This window comes from Octodon degus, unplaced genomic scaffold (genome assembly GCF_000260255.1).
Source record: "Octodon degus isolate 3935 unplaced genomic scaffold, OctDeg1.0 scaffold00151, whole genome shotgun sequence".
Taxonomy (NCBI): domain Eukaryota; kingdom Metazoa; phylum Chordata; class Mammalia; order Rodentia; family Octodontidae; genus Octodon; species Octodon degus.
Window position 1 is genome coordinate 829,359 of NW_004524727.1, and position 17,902 is coordinate 847,260.

The 17,902-nt window shown below is 52.9% G+C and overlaps 2 protein-coding genes across 5 annotated transcripts in view; one reads left to right on the top strand and one right to left on the bottom strand.

Moving 5' to 3' along the window:
* Positions 1 to 1,110: 1,110 nt before the first annotated feature.
* On the top strand, positions 1,111 to 7,131 carry Iah1 (isoamyl acetate hydrolyzing esterase 1 (putative)). Of its 3 annotated transcripts, XM_004642340.2 has the most exons (6): positions 1,111 to 1,215; positions 2,293 to 2,345; positions 2,687 to 2,835; positions 4,743 to 4,904; positions 5,742 to 5,863; positions 6,668 to 7,131. In XM_004642340.2, exons 1-6 carry the CDS (start codon positions 1,135 to 1,137, stop codon positions 6,908 to 6,910), a joined length of 810 nt encoding a protein of 269 aa, XP_004642397.1. In that variant the 5' UTR covers positions 1,111 to 1,134; the 3' UTR covers positions 6,911 to 7,131. The 3 variants fall into 3 exon arrangements, with proteins under 3 accessions (XP_004642397.1, XP_023558160.1, XP_023558161.1); XM_023702392.1 differs by lacking the exon at positions 2,293 to 2,345 and having other exon boundaries at positions 1,128 to 1,215; XM_023702393.1 differs by lacking the exons at positions 2,293 to 2,345; positions 2,687 to 2,835 and having other exon boundaries at positions 1,133 to 1,215.
* An 84-nt stretch (positions 7,132 to 7,215) lies between these two features.
* The window catches only part of Adam17 (ADAM metallopeptidase domain 17), a 39,515-nt gene continuing 28,828 nt past the window's right edge, over positions 7,216 to 17,902 (bottom strand). Inside the window, exons 11-19 of one of the 2 annotated variants that reach the window (XM_004642318.2) lie at positions 17,381 to 17,533; positions 14,066 to 14,265; positions 12,714 to 12,817; positions 12,457 to 12,591; positions 11,532 to 11,662; positions 10,951 to 11,029; positions 10,007 to 10,095; positions 8,864 to 8,914; positions 7,216 to 8,567 (exon numbers count right to left, since the gene is read on the bottom strand). In XM_004642318.2, coding sequence (XP_004642375.1) covers positions 8,217 to 8,567; positions 8,864 to 8,914; positions 10,007 to 10,095; positions 10,951 to 11,029; positions 11,532 to 11,662; positions 12,457 to 12,591; positions 12,714 to 12,817; positions 14,066 to 14,265; positions 17,381 to 17,533 — 1,293 coding nt within the window. In that variant the 3' untranslated portion in view covers positions 7,216 to 8,216. The remainder of the gene's footprint in view (positions 8,568 to 8,863; positions 8,915 to 10,006; positions 10,096 to 10,950; positions 11,030 to 11,531; positions 11,663 to 12,456; positions 12,592 to 12,713; positions 12,818 to 14,065; positions 14,266 to 17,380; positions 17,534 to 17,902) is intronic. The other variant, XM_023702391.1, reaches the window with a different exon arrangement.

A 17,902-nucleotide genomic window follows, 5' to 3' on the forward strand; every position in this document is an offset into this window, starting at 1 on the left:
GCTGACTGCAAAGACCAGCGCTCCACAGTGAAGATCAGAGCTCCAAAGTGGCTTCTCCAAAGACTAACTTCTCCACGAAAGCGGGGTGGGGCAGCAGGAACTTAGGCAGGGCCGCTTCCTGCCTTTCTCAGTCCCTGGGCCCTGCCCACCTGCAGGCAGGCCCTGGCGCTGCAGGAGCTGATTCAGCCAAGTTGACACAATGTATCAACTAACACAGACATCAAGGCGAGGAGGGCCAGTCCTGCCCTACACAGCTCTGCTGGAACCTGGGTGCTGAGGTCCGCGAGGGACGTGGGTCAGGTGGCCAGTGCTGCCTGCCCTTCGTGTGGCACTGAGGGCTGAACCAGGGCTTGAAAGATGACATTGCCAGTCACTGTTGCCCAAGGGAAAAATGCAGTTTCACTAACACCTGCTGTGCCATCTGTCTTAGGAAGAGCAATCATGTTTTGAAAGAGGAACAGGCCAAAGGGCCAGGACTTTGTCCCTTGTCCCCACCGCGGCTTTTGCATCCAGCCATGTGAGACACTCCTCCCTGGTTCCCATGTGGCTGCCTCCCATGAGTGGGGTCCCGGAAGTCCTATCTGGGTTCCAACAGCTTGGCTCTGGCCCCATCCCCGTGGACCAGGGATGCTGGCCACTGGCTGGGATGGGCGCCCACTTAAGTGCTAATGGAAATCAGGACTGAGGCAGAGATTTACAGGAAAAAGTTGTCACTGGGAAGAGAAGTGTGCCAGCCTGGCCGACAGCAGGCAAAGGGCAGCTTCAAGGAAGGGGCGAGTGGAGGCCAGCTTCTGCATACTTTCCTGTCCTGGGTATTTGGCCCGCGGCCTTCGCACTGAGGCCCCTCCCCAGCCCTTCTTTTTAAAGTCAGGGTCCCTCAAGCTCTCTAAGCTGCCCAGGATAGGCTCATCCTGCCTCGGAAAGGGTCCTCCCACGTGCAGGGATTACACGTGTGGCACATGTGGCTTTCTATGAAGATCTCGAATACTTCTGAGAGAATGCTAGAGGCTGTGCGCCTACTAGTCCAGAAACGAGACCTTGCCGCTCCGGCAGCCTCCCGGCCGGGTGCCACACTGCGCAGGCGCCTCAACCCGCCGACCGGATATCCGGTCTGCGCCCAGCTGGAGCTGCGGGATGGCGCAGCCTGTGCGCGTGGCCGGTGGGATACCGTTGCTGTGGCCTCGCGTGTTGCTCTTAGGCGACTCCATCACTCAGGTACCCGGAAGCCTTTGCCCCCTCCTGCCCACCCTGGGCGCCGGGTCGCGTAATCCCGGCCAAACCGCCCTGGGCCCCACGCTGGCCGGCAGGGGGCGCTGCGCACCGCGTGCTGCCTGGGCTTCTGTTTGCGGGCAGCCGGTTCTATACAGAGAACACTGAATTAGCTGGGCGATGATAGATGGTCTTGAAAATAAAACGCATTCAAGAATCAAGTGGAAGCCGAGGCGGTGGCGCACACCTGTAGTCCCAGTAGTCTGGAGGCTAAAACAGGAGGATTGCAACTTTGAACCCAGTTTGGGCAATTTAGGGAGACCCTGTCTGAAAATGTTAAAGAGCTGTAGTTCACTGTGAAGGAAGGCCCTGGAGTAAACCCCCAGTACTGAAAAAAAAAAAGGGGGGGGGGGGCTCTTTTCACCAACTGGACTTAAAAAAAAAAAAAAAAAAAGGTTGCTTCCCTGTAGTTTTCTTTTGTAACGTCCAGGCATACATTCTAAACCAGATATTTTGCACATGCAACTTTATTTATTTATTTATGGCGTAACTGGGGATTGAACTCAGGCCCTTGCACTTGCCAGGCAAGCGTTTATTCTACTGAGCTATCTCCCTGGCCCCAGCAACATTATTTTTAAACATGAGCAGTAGGAGCTCTTAATGGTCCATGTGAAGAGTGTTGGAAAATGTTTACACTGTGTTATGTAGTTAATGAAGCGATGGTTCTTATTTTTGTCAGTTATGGAAAGGTGTAGCTTCGACTTCATTTTAACAGTTAATGTGCACACAGTGGAATATTTTGTTTTTAATTTTTGGTGCTCTGCTTCGATGCAGTGAACCTAGTCTTTCATCTTGAGACAGAGTCCTGCAAGCTGCCCGGGCTGGCCTCCAATTTGCCATCCTTCTGTAGCGGGGCTTAGCGGGGTGCACTGCGCTTCCTGCTAGTGCCTTCAGTCTGGTCTGGGAAGAAGGCAAAGCTTCTACTCCTGGAGCTCCCTGCGCCGCGCAGGGCAGCGGGGGAGGCGGGGCGCCTGGGGCGGGGCGCTGTGGCGAGCCGCGAGAGGTGACGGCTCCTTTCTTCAGTTTTCTTTCCAGCAGGGTGGCTGGGGCGCAGCGCTGGCTGACAGGCTGGTCAGGTGAGCCGCCTTTTGTCAGGGAAGGAAAGGGGACCCCACGTAGCTTCCCTCTGGATCCGAGTTGGCCTCCCCCAGCCGGCCGCAGGTGAGGGAGGAAGGGCGGGACTCTGGTTGAGTTGCGACGCGCAGGGGCGGTGGCCTGGCGACCACCAGGTGGAGCCCGTGCTCGCCTCCAAGGTGCTCTTCTGGACCTGGCCGTGCGGTTCGGCTTCAGGAAAGAGTCAAAGTCGGATTCCTTTGGGGACAGAATGGTGTGGTGACACAGGGCATTATGGAGAGACATTGCCACAATGGCGTTGTTCCTGTGCTCCTGCTCTATCTGCGAACAATTCTCATTGCAGAAGATGCGACGTTCTGAATCGCGGATTTTCAGGTTACAACACCCGCTGGGCCAAAATCATACTTCCAAGACTGGTGGGGAATGGGGACAGAGGGGACAGCCCTGCAGTGGTGACAATTTTCTTCGGCGCCAATGACAGCTCCCTGAGAGGTGAGGCATGTCCTTGCAGTCTCCGCTCCAGGTCACGGTGGGCACCTCGACAGCCTGCATCTTGCCCTTGAGCCCCGGCAGGTGTGGGCCCTGCATTACTTTCCCCTGGGTGCTTTATCCCCAGCCTCCCTGCTCCCCCAGGTCGCTGGCTGACCTGGTCCCCTGGAGTCAGGTCATTGGGTCTGAGCAGCAGGCCTCGCTCCATTTTTCCGCAGTACTGGGGACAGAACCCAAGGCCTTGGCACTGAGCTGTATCCCTGGCCCCTTTGTATTCAGACAGGGTCTTGCTAGGGTGCCCAGACTGGGCTTGGACCTCTGATCCCCCTCCTCAGCCTCCCAGGGTGTGGCATCACAAGTGTACCACCTGGCCCAGCCCCTCTCCCTGTGTGTGTTTGTGTGTGTGTGTTTGTGTTCCTGTCCCTGAGTGGCTTGGTCCACTAGGCCTGGGCTCACTGAAGGCCACTGCAGGGGGGATAGGGCATGAAGGAACAGGGACAGTGAATGGACAAGGGATTCCAGTCACCCAGGGAGAAAAGACATGCAATGCCCATGTAGAAACTAAGCTAACCACTTGGAAAAAAATTCTCACTTTGAATCCAAAACCACAAGAAAACAAAAACATGAGGTGAATTTTATCAAAGGGCAAGGATGGATGGATGCTTTCTTTTTTTTTTTTTTTTTGGTGGAACCAGGGATTGAACTCAGTCCCTTGCACTTGCCAGGGAAGCGCTTAATCCACTGAGCCATCTCCCTGGCCCTGGATACCTTCTAAAGCAGTGAAAGAAGTTGCAAAGGGAAAACTGATTTATGAAATAGTTAAAAATCACACCTGTGATCCCCGCACTCAGGAGGCTGAGGTAGGAGGATCGCTGCAAGTTCAAGGCCAGCCTTGACTGCGTAGCAAAACCCTGTCTCAAAAAGATGAAAAAGAAAAATAGTTAAAATACCCTATATTGGGGCTGGCGGTGTAGCTCAGTAGTTAGGTTCATGTACTTGTACAACAAAAAACAAAAATTATGTCAAAAACTTAAAAAAGAAGCTGGGCATAGGAACACATACCTGCAGTCCTAGCACCTAGGAGGCTGAAGTGGGATTGCCCCAAGTTCAAGGCCATCCTGGACTATAAGAGACTATCTTAAAAATCAAAACAAAATGCTTTTAAAAAAAAAATGACTGATTAAGGAAAATACTTGAAACATGACCAAAGAGGGACATCACTTTAGTGTGGCAATCAATACAAGAAAGCATTAACTCCAGTAGAAAAACAGGCAAAAGAACACAGACTTCATCAAGGGAAGAATTGAATGACTGATACATTTACAAATACGAAGAGCTTCCACTGGACCCTAAAAAGCAAATTAAAATTAGGAATTCACTTTTTGACTGAACTGGGGAAAGCAACCTTAGGCAGTATCCCCAGCCAGGTCCTGGTAGGAGTGAGGGGCTCTTCTGTCACTGGCGGCAGAACCAGGGTCCCCAGGAAGCTACCTGGCCCCTGGACGGGACTCGCTATGGATATGAAGCCCAGCTGGCCTCCAGCACACAGCATTCTCCTGCCTTTTTTTTTTTTTTTTTTTTTAACAGAACCAGGGATTGAACTCAGGCCCCTGCGCTTGCCAGGGAAGCGCTTATTCCACTGAGCCATCTCCCCAGCCCCCTTGTTTTGTTTTTAAGCTGTGGGAAAAAATCTTGGTAGAATGTGCAGGCTGAGCTCAAACTTGCAAGTCTCCTGCCTGGCCCTTGTACTTGTGGGTTATTCAGGTCAGCTGTCCTCACCTTACCAATGGGACAGTGCAACAAGGGGGGGAGGGGTGTCCAGTGGCCAGGCCAAAGGGTCTCATGTGTCAGCGGCCTTCAGTGTCCCAGGGACAGATACATGCAGCCCATGACACCTGTGTTCCCAGCAGATGAGAACCCCCAACAGCACGTGCCACTGGAGGAGTTTTCAGCCAACCTGAGCTGCATGGTGCGCTACCTGCGCTCCGTGGGTGTCGCGGAGAGCCGTGTGGTCCTCATCACCCCACCCCCACTGTGTGAGGCTGCCTGGGAGCAACAGTGCCTGGCCCAGGGTAAGTGACATCCTGGGTGCAACAGGGCCCGTGGGGCTCCAGGCGGCCTAGGGTTCCTAGGTTTTCAGCTCAGGCATACACATGGCCTCCCCTCCATCTGACCAGAAAAGGGACTTGAGCTGGGTGGGGGTGTATAGCACATTCCCATGGCCAGGACTTCTGGCCAGCTTGTGCTACATCAGAGATCCTGTCTCCAAAACCACACAGAAACAGGGATTTATCTGGCCTGAGCCAGGGCTGTGCACGGAGCTCTGTGGTACCCAGGGAACTACAGGTGTCGGCACCTGCTGGATGTAGAGTGACATTTGGGGTGACCTCAGCCCTCCCAGACTGCTGCCTGTCTACTGTCATCTGTTCTGCACAGATGCGCTGCGTACTCAGCTTTGCCCCTCAGGCTGGCTGGAGGTCCCTGCGGGTGTCCTATGCTTGTAGCTCTAGGCAGGTGACTGGATAAGCTACTGGCTCTGCAACACAGGCTGCTGTCACGGCCAAAGACATCTCTCCTCTCTGACCTGCAGCTGGGCTGTATCACATCATCTGAGGCTGTCTCTTTAAAGCCACTGTCACCGCCTGGCAGCACCACACGGTGGGCTGTCAGGTGGGTCACATCAGGCTGTGGTGCCTCACCCTTTCTCCCACGGCCCGCTCAACTGCTTGCCACTGCCGCACCCTTTGTTTCCCACCGCTGCCGCAGCCAGCCCACCCGAATTGAGCTGTGCCCACACACAGCCTGGGGCACACATCACTACCCACACCTCAGCTGGGGCCAGCATGTGGGGACATCAGGCACTGCCCAGGGCTGTGGTTTACCAGCACTATCTGCTGTTGTGCCCGCAGGTCACAGTCTGAACCGTCGGAACTCAGTGGCAGGTGAATATGCCAGGGCCTGTGTCCAAGTGGCCCGCAGCTATGGGACTGATGTCCTCGATCTGTGGGCCCTGATGCAGGAAGACAACCAGGTAGGGGAACTCGGGTGTGCAGGGTCTCAGCAAGGGCTCTTCCTACGCACACAGCACCCCTCCCCCCACAAGGACAAGGGCAGTGGCTTTTATAGTGTTCACGTGACTCATGGTATTGCTGGCAATGCTTAGGTTGCCCAAGACTCACACAGCAGCAGCACTCAGGTCAGGACCCCAGTGGGCACAGCTAGGTACAGTGATGGCCGTAGGCTTGGGGGTGTGCCAAGTGATGTGTGGCAGACCCCTAAGGTCTCATCCTGTGTCCCGGCATGCATGCTTCTAGCTGTGCTTGGGGGTGAAAGACTGTCCTCAGGGCCATGAACGCCCCAGATGCAGGCAGGCAGGCAGGCAGCAAATAGGGAGAGGGGGCGTCTGTCACATCTCCCTGAATAGCAGCCCTCCAGGGCTCTGTCCCCAGCCAGCTCCCTGCCTGGACACTGGCACCCCAAGTGCTATACTGCTATCAGACTTGGTCTTGGCTGTGGAGGACCTGGAACCTGCTCAGAGTGGAGTGAAGCCTCAGGCTGAGGAAACCTGGCCCCTGGTCCTCAGGTTGGGCTGGGGCTGAGCCTTCTGTTGAGGGGCCATACTGGGATATTAGCATTTAGAAAAACCCCAGGGCAGCTGGGCAAGGTGGTATCTGTGCTCCCAGCACCATGGGAGACTGAGGCAGGCACCTCAGCAACCAGGTGACTTAAGAGACCACATCTTCAATGAAAAGGACAGGGCTGGAGCTTCATTTGGAGGATCTGGGTTCCCTCCCAAGTCCAGCAAGCAAAACCACCCCGTCTGTGTCCCTCCCAGGACTTCTCTGTCTACCTGTCTGATGGACTCCATCTGTCGCCAAAGGGGAATGACTTCGTGTTTTCACACCTGTGGCCCCTGGTGGAGAAGAAGTTAGCAGCCCTGCCCCTGCTGCTCCCCTACTGGAAGGATGTGGCTGCAGCAAACCCCGAGTGGAGCCTGCTGGGAGAGGGAGGCCCTGTGTCCGCTGCTCCATCTGTGGGATGTCCGCCTGCTCAGGCACATGCAGAGGAGAGAGACTGATGGACCTTTCCTCAGGCTAAATCTTTGCTTTTGGGCCTGCACCAAAACCACTTCACAGGGTCCGGGGGTTTAGCTCACTGGCAGAGTGCCTGCCTGGCAAGTAAGAGGTCCAAGTTCAATTCCCAGTACCCAAAAAACCCTACACTTGACATTCCTATCACTATTAATAAAAGCTCCAGTGGCTGCTCAGGGCAGCTGTTCTGTTGAGAGATTCAAACTGATCAACTGATACAGGTATTCCCAGTACCACAGCTACAGAACACCCAGAGCAGCTTTTTTGCTAAAATAGCAAAAAAGGTAAGCACAATTTTCTTTTTAAAAAAGTCACAATTTTATAAAAAATTGGTTTTCTGTTCCGAGATCTGTCACACATACATTTGCCCCACTCACCCTGTCAGATTTTCAAAATAAAATACAGGAACGCTGTGTCTAGACAGGACAGCACGAATACCGCAGGGCCCAGGTTCAATATTAGTGTAACAACACCTGTGTAACAAAGGGTTTCCAGAGAAGGCGCGTGCATTGCAGGTGTGGCGCTTCTTGCCTGGTTTTGACTGGATGCAACTTCCGTGCTTGGAAGGAAAGCTTACTGCCGTTCCTCCGGTGTGGTCTGCGGAGCCTGGTGCCTGGGAGCAGGAAATCGCGATCAGAGGGGCTGATGCTGTCTCCTGTCCACAGCCCTTCACGCATGCTCTGCATCAGTTTGTGTTAGTGGTAGCAAAGACAGGAGCAGAAGATAGGGTGTAATCTCAGCTATGTGGAGCCAGTCTGGGTGATCCGGTGAGATCATGACTCAAAGTCTAAGAAATAAAAGAGATGGAGACAGCTAAGCACAGAGACCCAGAGCAGGCAGGTAGAACCGGCCTCAAGGACAGCATGTGTGCATCCCCTGGGCCAGACCCAAACTCCAGACAGGACCGGCTTCTGGGCTCCGCAAAGCTCTGGGTAACACCGGTATGGTGGTGAAGGTAATGCATAAACAGGCTTGTCTCCTTTCTTTTGAAGATAAAGTTCCAGTTGTCTTCCAGAATTCCTGCTAAATGCCCAGGGTAGTCAGACTGTGACAGTGTCCTCCAGTGCCATCATCAGTAGAAAGGGTCATGTTTACCAAAGCACAAATTTTGACTCTGACCTGCTACATGTTCTCTGCACCACAGCTTGCTAAAGACAAGAACCCGACTGTCCCTTGGCTCTTCAAAGTGCTAAGGACCACGGGGTGGCTACGTCGGGAGCCACTTCCTGTCCGTGTGGCCCTCCTGAGGTGGGCGCTGCAAAGCACCTTGCCCACTTGGTGGCCAGACCTGCACTAGCACTCTGTCTCCTTGCTGTCTACACGGCTCTGCCGCTGCAGCCTGAAGGATGCAGCCTTCTCACTCCGAGTAGCTGGGTGGTCTGTGAGGTCCTCAAAGGACTTGGAAGCTGTGCCACCAGTCGGGAAAGGGTCCTTGTCCGGGCCGTCCTCGTCAGCATGTGAGTCCATGCTGGGGTCCTCCTGGATGGTGTCCATCCTCTGGTGTTCCAGCTTGGGGGCTGCAGACACTGGTGGCATCACAGGGCCTGGTGGCAGTAGCTGTAGTCGGCCTGGGGTCGGAGGTGCCGGGAAGGGCTTGACAATACGCACAGATGCTGAGTCCATGCTGCTCAGCATTTCCACGTTCTGTGAGGGCAAGAGAGAAAAGACAGAGCCCCAGCATGGAGACGCAGCCACAGGCACAAGTGCAGCCTGTACAACCTAAGAAGTGGCTCGGGGCCCCACAATACCTCACACAGAATGAGCTCTGTAATGGGGAACATCTCAAACACTGTGGGAATCGGCAGTCCCAAGGGACGGGGACAGTATGGGAGTCCACAGGTTCAGCTGCAAAGGCTAGGCTCCCACTGGGTCTCAGAGGAAGGGTCTGGCTAACAAGGACTCAGGGTGCACCTGAGAATGCCTCTCAGGACTGTACTCACACTGGGGTGAAACAGGGACAGAGACTCGTACTGTTTGTCCAGCTTCTTATCCTGCAGGAAGTGACAGATGAGGTCAGCTTGTCCAGTACACACTCAACACAAGAGTACTCTCTGCCCAAGCCCAGGGGGATGACCCAACCTCCGGGTGCCAGGGTGCAGCATGGGACAGAGGCTCCAGGTTTGACTCCCCCAATGACAGGAGATGGCAGGGTACATTTCTTATTCTCCAGGCTAAGGGTCCACTCTACATTCAGCGAGCATCCACATGCAGAGGTGGGCAGGGGGAAGGCCAGAGGACTTCTAGTGGGCCACACTGAGGCTGGGCATCAGCACACTACACGCAGGCGCTTCAAGGCACTGCTGTCTCACCTCTGGTCTCCAACCCCACCCACAATCTCACTCGGCTCAGCTTTCCCAGAAACCTGCTCCTGGACAGCCTCGGTTGCCTGGGGCTGATGCCTGTTGGGTACCAACAGGCAAGGCAGAAGCTAGAACAGGGCTTGGGCTTTCTGCCTGGCTGCCACTGCCCTCTAGGTCCAAGAGGAACAAAATGTATCTGAGGTCGCTAAAACACTGGCTGGACTAAAGGAACTTCCAACAGCTGCAGCCCCACCAACAATCATTGGTCAGCCGCACTGACCAATGCCACCCAGAGAAGCCACCCCTGGAGGAGCTGGAGACCAAGGACTCAGAAACCACTGGGTCTCATCCCACAGCACACTGCTCTCCACCCTCACAGACGTAAATGGATTTGGAAGGGCCAGGTAGGGAGGGGTGGGGACCTCAAATTCACAAAATGCTTGGTTGGAGTATGTAAGACAAAGTCCAGTGTGACTCACAGCTGTCTTGAAGGAAGAGGAGGGAAGGGCATGGCTGGTAGTTTTCCAAGAAGCTATGTGGCATTGGGGGATGGCTCTGTAGTCACTTAACAAAATCTGAATTGCTCTTGTCTGAGAAGCTGCTCACACCAAAGTGAACCCATCTCCTGTCCTTACAAGTATGAACTTCCTAAGAACTCAGTGAAGACCCCACCAAACACCCTCAGCTACGCTGCCAGGGTAACACCTTTATCTTTTCCAGAGATCGGACGGCTTGAGTTACAATTGTAATCAAAGGTTTGACTATGTAGAGGCGGGGACTTACCACACAATGGACAAGAATGCTGAAGGGAATCCAGAAAAGCAAGGAGAAAACCAGGACTGACCCCACGATGTTGTCTGCTAAGAACTTGCCTGTGGACAGTGCCAAACAGTGAGTGCCCCAATCAAGAGCATGGGGCTGATACAGCTCCTTGAAATTTCCACCCACCTGTGCTGAGTGCGGGGAGGTACAGAGAACGCTCAGCCCCACCCAGCACCCTGGTCCCCAAACCTACTCCCCTCCCTGAAGTGTCTGCCCATAACTGCCTGCCTAAAAAGCTTCCACTGGCAACCACTACGTAAGCAAACAATGGTCCTGTTACTTAGATATCAGTATTTCGTAACTAAGCTCTATAAATGCCAGGCTCTCGAATATACTATATCTTGCTTCCAGAGAACTTTAGGCTCACTTTTTTAAGAAAATGTATTTAGTACAGGTCTAAAGGGTCCCACTACGTAGATCAGACTCATAGTGATCCTCCTGTCTTCAGCCTCCCAAGTGTTGGGAGGCACGTACCACCTTGCCCAGTCTCAGATGCTGTCTCAGCGTGACCAGAGGGTAGGACCTACACGACATGCCAGGGATCAAACCCCCAGTCCCTACATCTGTAGGCTCACTTTTAAGTAACTCTTCCCTCTGACACAGAGAACCATGTTCATTTCTTTCCCTCCTAAAAGTCACACCTCCACTAGGGACATACCTCAGTGGCACAGTGCCTGCCTGGCCAGCATGAGGTTGTGTGTTTGATTCCCAATACTAAAACAAAAATTCATGCCTCCAAGCTACCAAGTCAGACCTGTCAAGCAGCAGTTTTAGCCCAGCCTGCACAGCTCTCAGAGAAAGAGGCCCAGCACTGCCTCCTGCAGGCCAAGCACAGGGCCCCTGACTGCTTTCCTGCATTGGCCAGCAAAGGTCAGCTCCCAGTAGCCCATGTGGAAAACAGTTACCAAAGGTATTGATGCTCAGCTGGTCAATGAAGTCCCAGAACCGCTCGATCACATCCTGGACTCGTTTCTCACATTTGCCCTTGAAGAGAAAACACCCAGCAGAATGGAAGAAAATGCATTCACAAGCAGTATGACTGCAAAGAATGGGCATGGAGAGAGCATCACTGAAACCATAGCCCGTGTGCAGCATGGGAGGCTGGTGCACATCCAGAGACAATCCCAGTTAGGTGCCTGTGTGTGGCCTTTCCTAAGCCCATCACTCAATGTGGTGGGCAGGGGAAGTCACAGCCCAACTCCCTGTGCAGCCTGTCTGAAACTTAATCCTCAGGTGTGAACGATGCTGTCCTGGGAGCCACGGTCTGAGTCAGGTGCATCTAGACTGAAGTATATCTGAGCCAGCATCTGCATCATCGCTCCCAGAACAACTCAAACAACTGGGACCCACTCTGGGGGCTCAGCCACCAGCTCTGCTATGTTCCAGAGCTCCAGCAACCTTAGCGCCATCTGCCCTGCAGCACCCCCCCCCCCAGTCACTCTCCACCTACACCACCTGGTTGCTCTGCATCAGCACTGATACTCACATTCATGTCACAGAAGCCTACTGTACATGGCTTCCCTTTCCTCAAAAATAAATTCTTCTGCTCAGCATCAACGTAGGGTACACAGCGGCCGGAAGGGTCTCTGCAGCACACCTTGCATGAGTTGTCTGTTTCTGAAAGGGATGGCCACAGCCTCACACTGGAGTCCGCCCCCCACTGACCCCAATAATCTCAAGCTTCCGGTTTCAGTTCCAAAGTTCACACTGTCCAGTGGCTTTGGGGACGCAGCTGCCTTGCTATGCAGGATCCTGGCTTGATCTCCATCACACAGAAACCCACCAGCCACATCCCTCCACCAAGGCAACCTGAAAGGTAGGTAGTGTTCTAGCTCCTTGGGCCTGGGCACACTAGGTCAAGACAACTATGCTCAGAAAGGTCTCAGTGACAGATGATGAGCCAATGCTTTACCCTGGGCTCACCTCTCCCCTCAAGCTCCAGACTGATGTGGCCCACCAGCCCAGCATGAGCCTGATGCTGCCAGTCCCATCTGTCTTCAGACTGGAGCCAGGTAGAAGACTCTCTATTGGGTGAGTCTGGGAAGTCACCGTCTCAGGCTTTGTTCTCCAGGGCCCTGGCAGCCTGGATCATGCGCTCAGCAGGCATTCCATGGTGACTGGGCATGCCCCCCAGTATGACCAGGAAGGCATACTCCACCCACCGGCCCCCAGACCTGACCCTCCTCCCACCACAGTCCCTGGCCTCTGAGCTCAGGGACCAGAGCACCAGGCCCCTCTTTTATCTGTCCCAACGCCTGAGGGAGACAATGGGCTGGGCCAGGCAGGCTCTCCACTTGTGTGTCCTGGGGCTCCTGCACCCCTGCTCCTGGTGGGCTCTGTGTGCAGCACAGCCAGGCTGAGCCTGGTGCAAGGTACAGGGAGGGCAGACTGGCCCACTACATGCTCCTTACCATTGCATGCACAGGACTCCAGCTGCTGCTCACGCTCGCAGAAGGGGATGCACTTCCCATCCTTGCACTTGCCCAGATCCAAGCACACCGTGTCATCCTCTGCATTGCCAGGTGGGGGGCACTCGCTGCTGTTCCCTGAGGGGGGACACTGTCAGCAACCAGCTGGGCCCTCGAGCTCTTCGCTTGTCTGAGTGAAGCACACCTGCTTAATGGAACCCTACTTTCCCCAAGTGGCACCAAGGAACAGCAAGTCATACCTGTGCAGTAGGACACACCCTTGCAGGTCGCATTAATGGCTTCCTGGCACCGCTTCTGGGCTGTCTCGAAATGGCAGTTCTTACAACATGGACTGTTCCTGTCACTGTGGAGGAGCAGACAGGGATAATCTCTGTAAAGGACAGCCTTGTGCCGCACAGCCTGGCAAGTTAGAGGGACCTCACAATCACAGGGGACCCTGGCTGGGTCACTAAGGCCATACAGCCAGAAAGTCACAGCTACACCCACCTCTTCCTAACATGGAAGAGGCAACACCCAGGTCACACTATACAGTGGTCAACACCTCAAGGAATCACAGCATTATTTATTTAGTTTGCATTATTTAAAAGGGGAAAACAGCCAAGAACCATGGCGAATGCCTACAACCCCAGCACTGGGGAGCCAGAGGTAGAAGGACTGCTGTGAGTATGAGGCCATCTGGACTACATAGTGAGTTCAAGGCCAGCCTAAATTACATGGTGAGACCTTATCTCAAAAAACTAAAATAAATAAATGTAATGGATTTACCTCAAGACCATTGTTTTAAGTGAAATAAGACACACAAGAATAAACATCACCTTACCTTATTTCTCTTAAAACCCAGAGGGTAAACCAGGAGCAAAAGGGGTTAAGATGCTGGGAAGCAAGAAGGCTTGTTCAAATGGGAAGGAAATCAAAGGAAGGGGAAGAAATGAGATTTCAGAAACAGGGAATGTAGACTAAGTCTCTGTAAGTGGGAAGGGATGGGAGAAGAAAGCTGTATCCTGCACTGGTGCAAGTGCCCGGAGTGCAGGTGAGTACTACACAACTGCGCAAAGACAGCTGTGGTCCTGCCTATCACCCGGCACAGAGAGTGCAAACAAAAATGTTGGCAAATGCTTCTATTTGTGAATCCAACTGTTTGCAAACAGAAGCATTCATGAACCAAGGTGCCATTGCATGGCAATTATGTACTAATATTTTTTTAAAAAATAAAAAAAAGGAGCCAGCGAGATAGCTCAGTGGTCTAAAGCTTAGGCAAACTTAGGTAAATGTGCAGGGACCACAGTTCAATTCCCAGCACCACATGCAGCTCCTGCCCCAGCCCCAGGGTGGGCTGAGGGGGCAAAAAAAAAAAAAAAAAAGAGAGAGAGAGAGAGAGAGAGAAAGAAAGCCACCAGGGGCCAGGAAGCAGTGCTGCTCTGCGCCCCGCAGCCATCTCCACCGCCACCCTCCTGAGCAGACTGCACAGGGCACATGGACACACACAGATGCAGATGCCTCCCAGCCTATCACTTTCCGCTGCCCACACATGCACGTCGAAGCTGCCTGACACTTGCAACACCAGCCCCGCCCACTCCTGGGCTGTGCTCACCTGCACTGCACACCTGGTTTCAGCGTGCAGTCACTGTTGCAGCAACTATCGTTGTTAAGGTACATAATGCCAGGGTCACATTCTTCCCCTGCATCTACCCGGGAGTTGCCGCACACCTTGTTGCTGCGCTCCTGGAAGCACTCCTGGGATTTGCTCTCAATGGTCTTATAGATAGACTGTTTACTGCAGTTAGAAAACATCTGGAGAGAAAAAGGTCATGACCTTCAGAAGGATGTAATATTAACTATCACATATGCTGCACCTCAGCTAAGGCCCAGTTTCTAATGTAATGGCTACCAAGAGCTATGTCAGGGTGGCCAAGTCACCAGCAAAGACCACCAACATGGAATTGAGGACCTCTCTGCAGGACACTAACCCACTGCTGTGACCAGAAGTCTTCACACAGAGATAAGCGGTGCCAGTAGTTGGGGTGTCTCCCCAGCACTCCATCTGGGATGGGCTGTCTAGAGTACAGAATGCCCACAACACCCCAGATTCAAGTCTGCACTGCCTGTCGCCTGCCACACAGGACAGTCCAAGAAGGCCAGCAGCCCTTTAAGCCGCCCCAATGTGCATGGGGCTTGGGGGCCTGAGCCCCTCCATCCTGGCCCTTGGTTCATTTTGAGACAGGCTCTCACTGACTTGCTAAGTCACATAGATTAGGCTTGAACTTGTGACCCACAAGTTGTAGGCCCCCAGAGTGTGGGATCACCGGCAGGCATACCACACCCTGCTTGCTGGCTCATACGTTACCCACGGTTAAACCTTTTAAGTGTCAGAGCTCAGCAACAGGCACAATATTGCTTCCAGTCCATTTAAACCAAACTGCCATTAAATGTTCCCATAGGTCTATGGCAGTAAGAGTTCACCAGGTTCCTCAACAGTGACCATGTCCCTAGTTTTCCAACACTGAGGTCAGAACAGCCTTTTGACCTCTGCAGCCGCTCTCCAACTACATCCCTTTTCAAGACTGCCTACACTGTTAGGAAAAGGGGTAAGACCTAGGGAGAAATAGCTGTTCCCTCTTGGGGCAGGATCTTCTCAACCCAGGTGATGATGCATGATGTGGCTGCTCCCAGAATAAGGACCCCCTTTTACAAAGACCCCCTCACAATACACACACACACGCTGACCTTGGCCAGAAGATCTTCTGTTCTTATACATAAAGACATATAAGCGTCTGCCTTCCCCAATCGGGCTTTGGTAGGTGGACTTCAGTGGCATTTACTTCCCAGCATGTGAGATTCTGCCAGAGTTCTCCTTCCCATCCCTGAACACCCCCCTTCTGCTTACATCCTTACTGCACAACCTCCTGTTCCTTCTGCGACCTACCTAAGAGGTGACAAACCCTCAGCACCCCGTGTTCCTTTCATTACAGTCATTCTTTCATCCTTCACTCTCACCCTGGGCTGCTCTCTTGGCTGGTCCACCTGGTAGAAAACTGCTCTACACTGAGAAAGCCCAGCATCTCCACAAAAAAAAAAAAGCTCTCCTGGTCTCTAGAATCAGCAAGACCCAATGAGCCTTTACAGCCCACTGGGGACTTCCACTAGGAGAATGTGCAACTGGAAAGGGCAGCAAAGGACAGCCTCCCTAGACTGTGGACCTCCCCCCACATACTTACCTGTCCCATGACTGAGAAGCAGAGGACCTGGTTCCGTCCTAGTCACACATTTGCACTATGATAGGTATCAGAAGAGCAGGAATGCATGTGCCCACACCAGTTCCCACAAGGACCAGCTATTGCACGGGCTCCACACACATACTCAAGCTGCTCCAGGTCCCAGCTACAGTTCACAGAACTCACTTCACCCCTGGAAATGGCTCAGGGATACACGTGGGTGATCACCAGTAACTTTAGCAGCAGAGAGCACCACACATCAGCTTTAGCACATGCCCATCTTCCCAGCAAGGTCCAGGTTAACACCTGCTTACACCTTCCAACGCAAGCATACACTACTCAATTTAAATAAAATGGAATCTACACTCCAGGTCCTGGTCTCTGGCAAGGGTTTCAACTTTGAGGGCCACAGACAGCTGGTAGCCACTGCCAGAGCAGAGCACCCCAGAACTCTTCCCACCTGCAAGGTGACCCTTAGCCAGCACTTGTCCAACACAGATCTGCCAGCAAGAAGAAACCTGAGAATCACAGGAAATACCACTCCGGACAGCGTGGGAGAGGACGACAAAGGGACAGGAAAAACCTACTACCCACCAGGGGTCAAGCAGAGGAAAACTAGAATGTGTGATGCAAGAAAGCAAAAGACAACTGTCCCAAGGAAGGTGAACAAAATGGGGGCTACATCAAAGATGACAGGGGCAGTGACAGGAAGTGGGTGAAGTCAGAGAGCCCCTCAGTGACCTCCCTTCCCAGACCTGAAGGCAGCTTGACCTATGACCAGGACCTATCAACACCTGAGCGTGCAGAACCTTAGCATGAACAGTCTGAAGACTTCTCTCATCTGTGGGTCCTGCACCCACAAATTCAAACAACCAGGGACTGAATACTTGTGGGGAAAGTGGGTGCAGGGCATTCTCCATGCTGCCCAGCAGCACAGTCGCCCAAATGTGACGTAAAGCACAGAGCACAGAGCACGGAGGCGGCTGGGTATAGACTGGGCTTAGGCTACACACACACACTGCACCACAGCATGCCAGGAACACAGAGGCTCCAGCAGAGGACCTAGCTATGCGCAGCCCAGAACCTCTAACTGTACACAAGGCCAACAGAGGAACTTTTCCACCCAGGGATTAGAATTTGGCAAACTCCATGTGTTTTACTCCAGAAGTTAATGAAAACATGGAGTTTGTGAAGTGCTGCACAGTTAACACAAGTAGCAAATTATAAATGAAACAACAGTTGATTTTTAACAAAGCCTGGGACCAGCATACAATGAAACTAGAATTCCCAAGTCTATCAGTAATTTTTCAGGCCAAATTTAATGTGATCAACCTTCATAAACAATCTAAATGAGTCATGCACAGTGGTACACATCTGTAATCTCAGCAGTCAGGGCTGAGGCAGGAGAGATCACCATGAGTTCAATGCCAGGGTGGACTACACAGTAAGAGTGAGTTTGAGGCCGGCTTGGAATACACAGCGAGATCCTGTCTCAAAATAAGTCTGAATGAGAGCTCTAGCCAGGTCTGAATGAGAGCTCTAGCCAGGTCTGGGTGGACCATGCTGCACTCCAAAACATGTAACCAACTTGTGCTCCTCTGTCCCATGCACTTCAGCCTGAGAGACACCACGCAGAGGCATACTTCCTGCACCAACTCCTCTCTCCCCCTACACATGAAGCTCCACATGCACACCTTGTTGTTCTCATGGTCCCCGCTCACGGCAATGGGATACATCACATATTTTCCGCCCTGGTCTTCGGTTGGCGCGCATTCAGGTAAGCCATCAGGATCATGTTCCGCTCCAAAGTTGTGCCCCAGTTCATGAGTGGTGACCAGGTCTGCTTCCTTAAGGTTCATGCGGGAAGAACATTAAGTATGAGAAACTGTGGCCTACTGGGCTCTTTAACCAGATAACAGGAGTGCAACTGGACCACGACTTCATCTCCAAAAACAGAATTAAACACAATGGGTAGAAGTCTATTTACTACTATCAGGTTCTTACACAGATTAACTCAAATCAGTTAAAGAAGGCAGAACTCACAAGATGTATTAGGGGCATCCACAACAAAGCACCACCCCGGCTGATTCAACCATATGGTGTGCAGTGCTGAGGAACCCGGCAACTAGGGACCCATGAGACCCCCACCCCACGTGGCCATCAAAACCAGAAGCCCCTCAACAGAAAGAAAAACCCAGAGGTCAAGAAACAATACT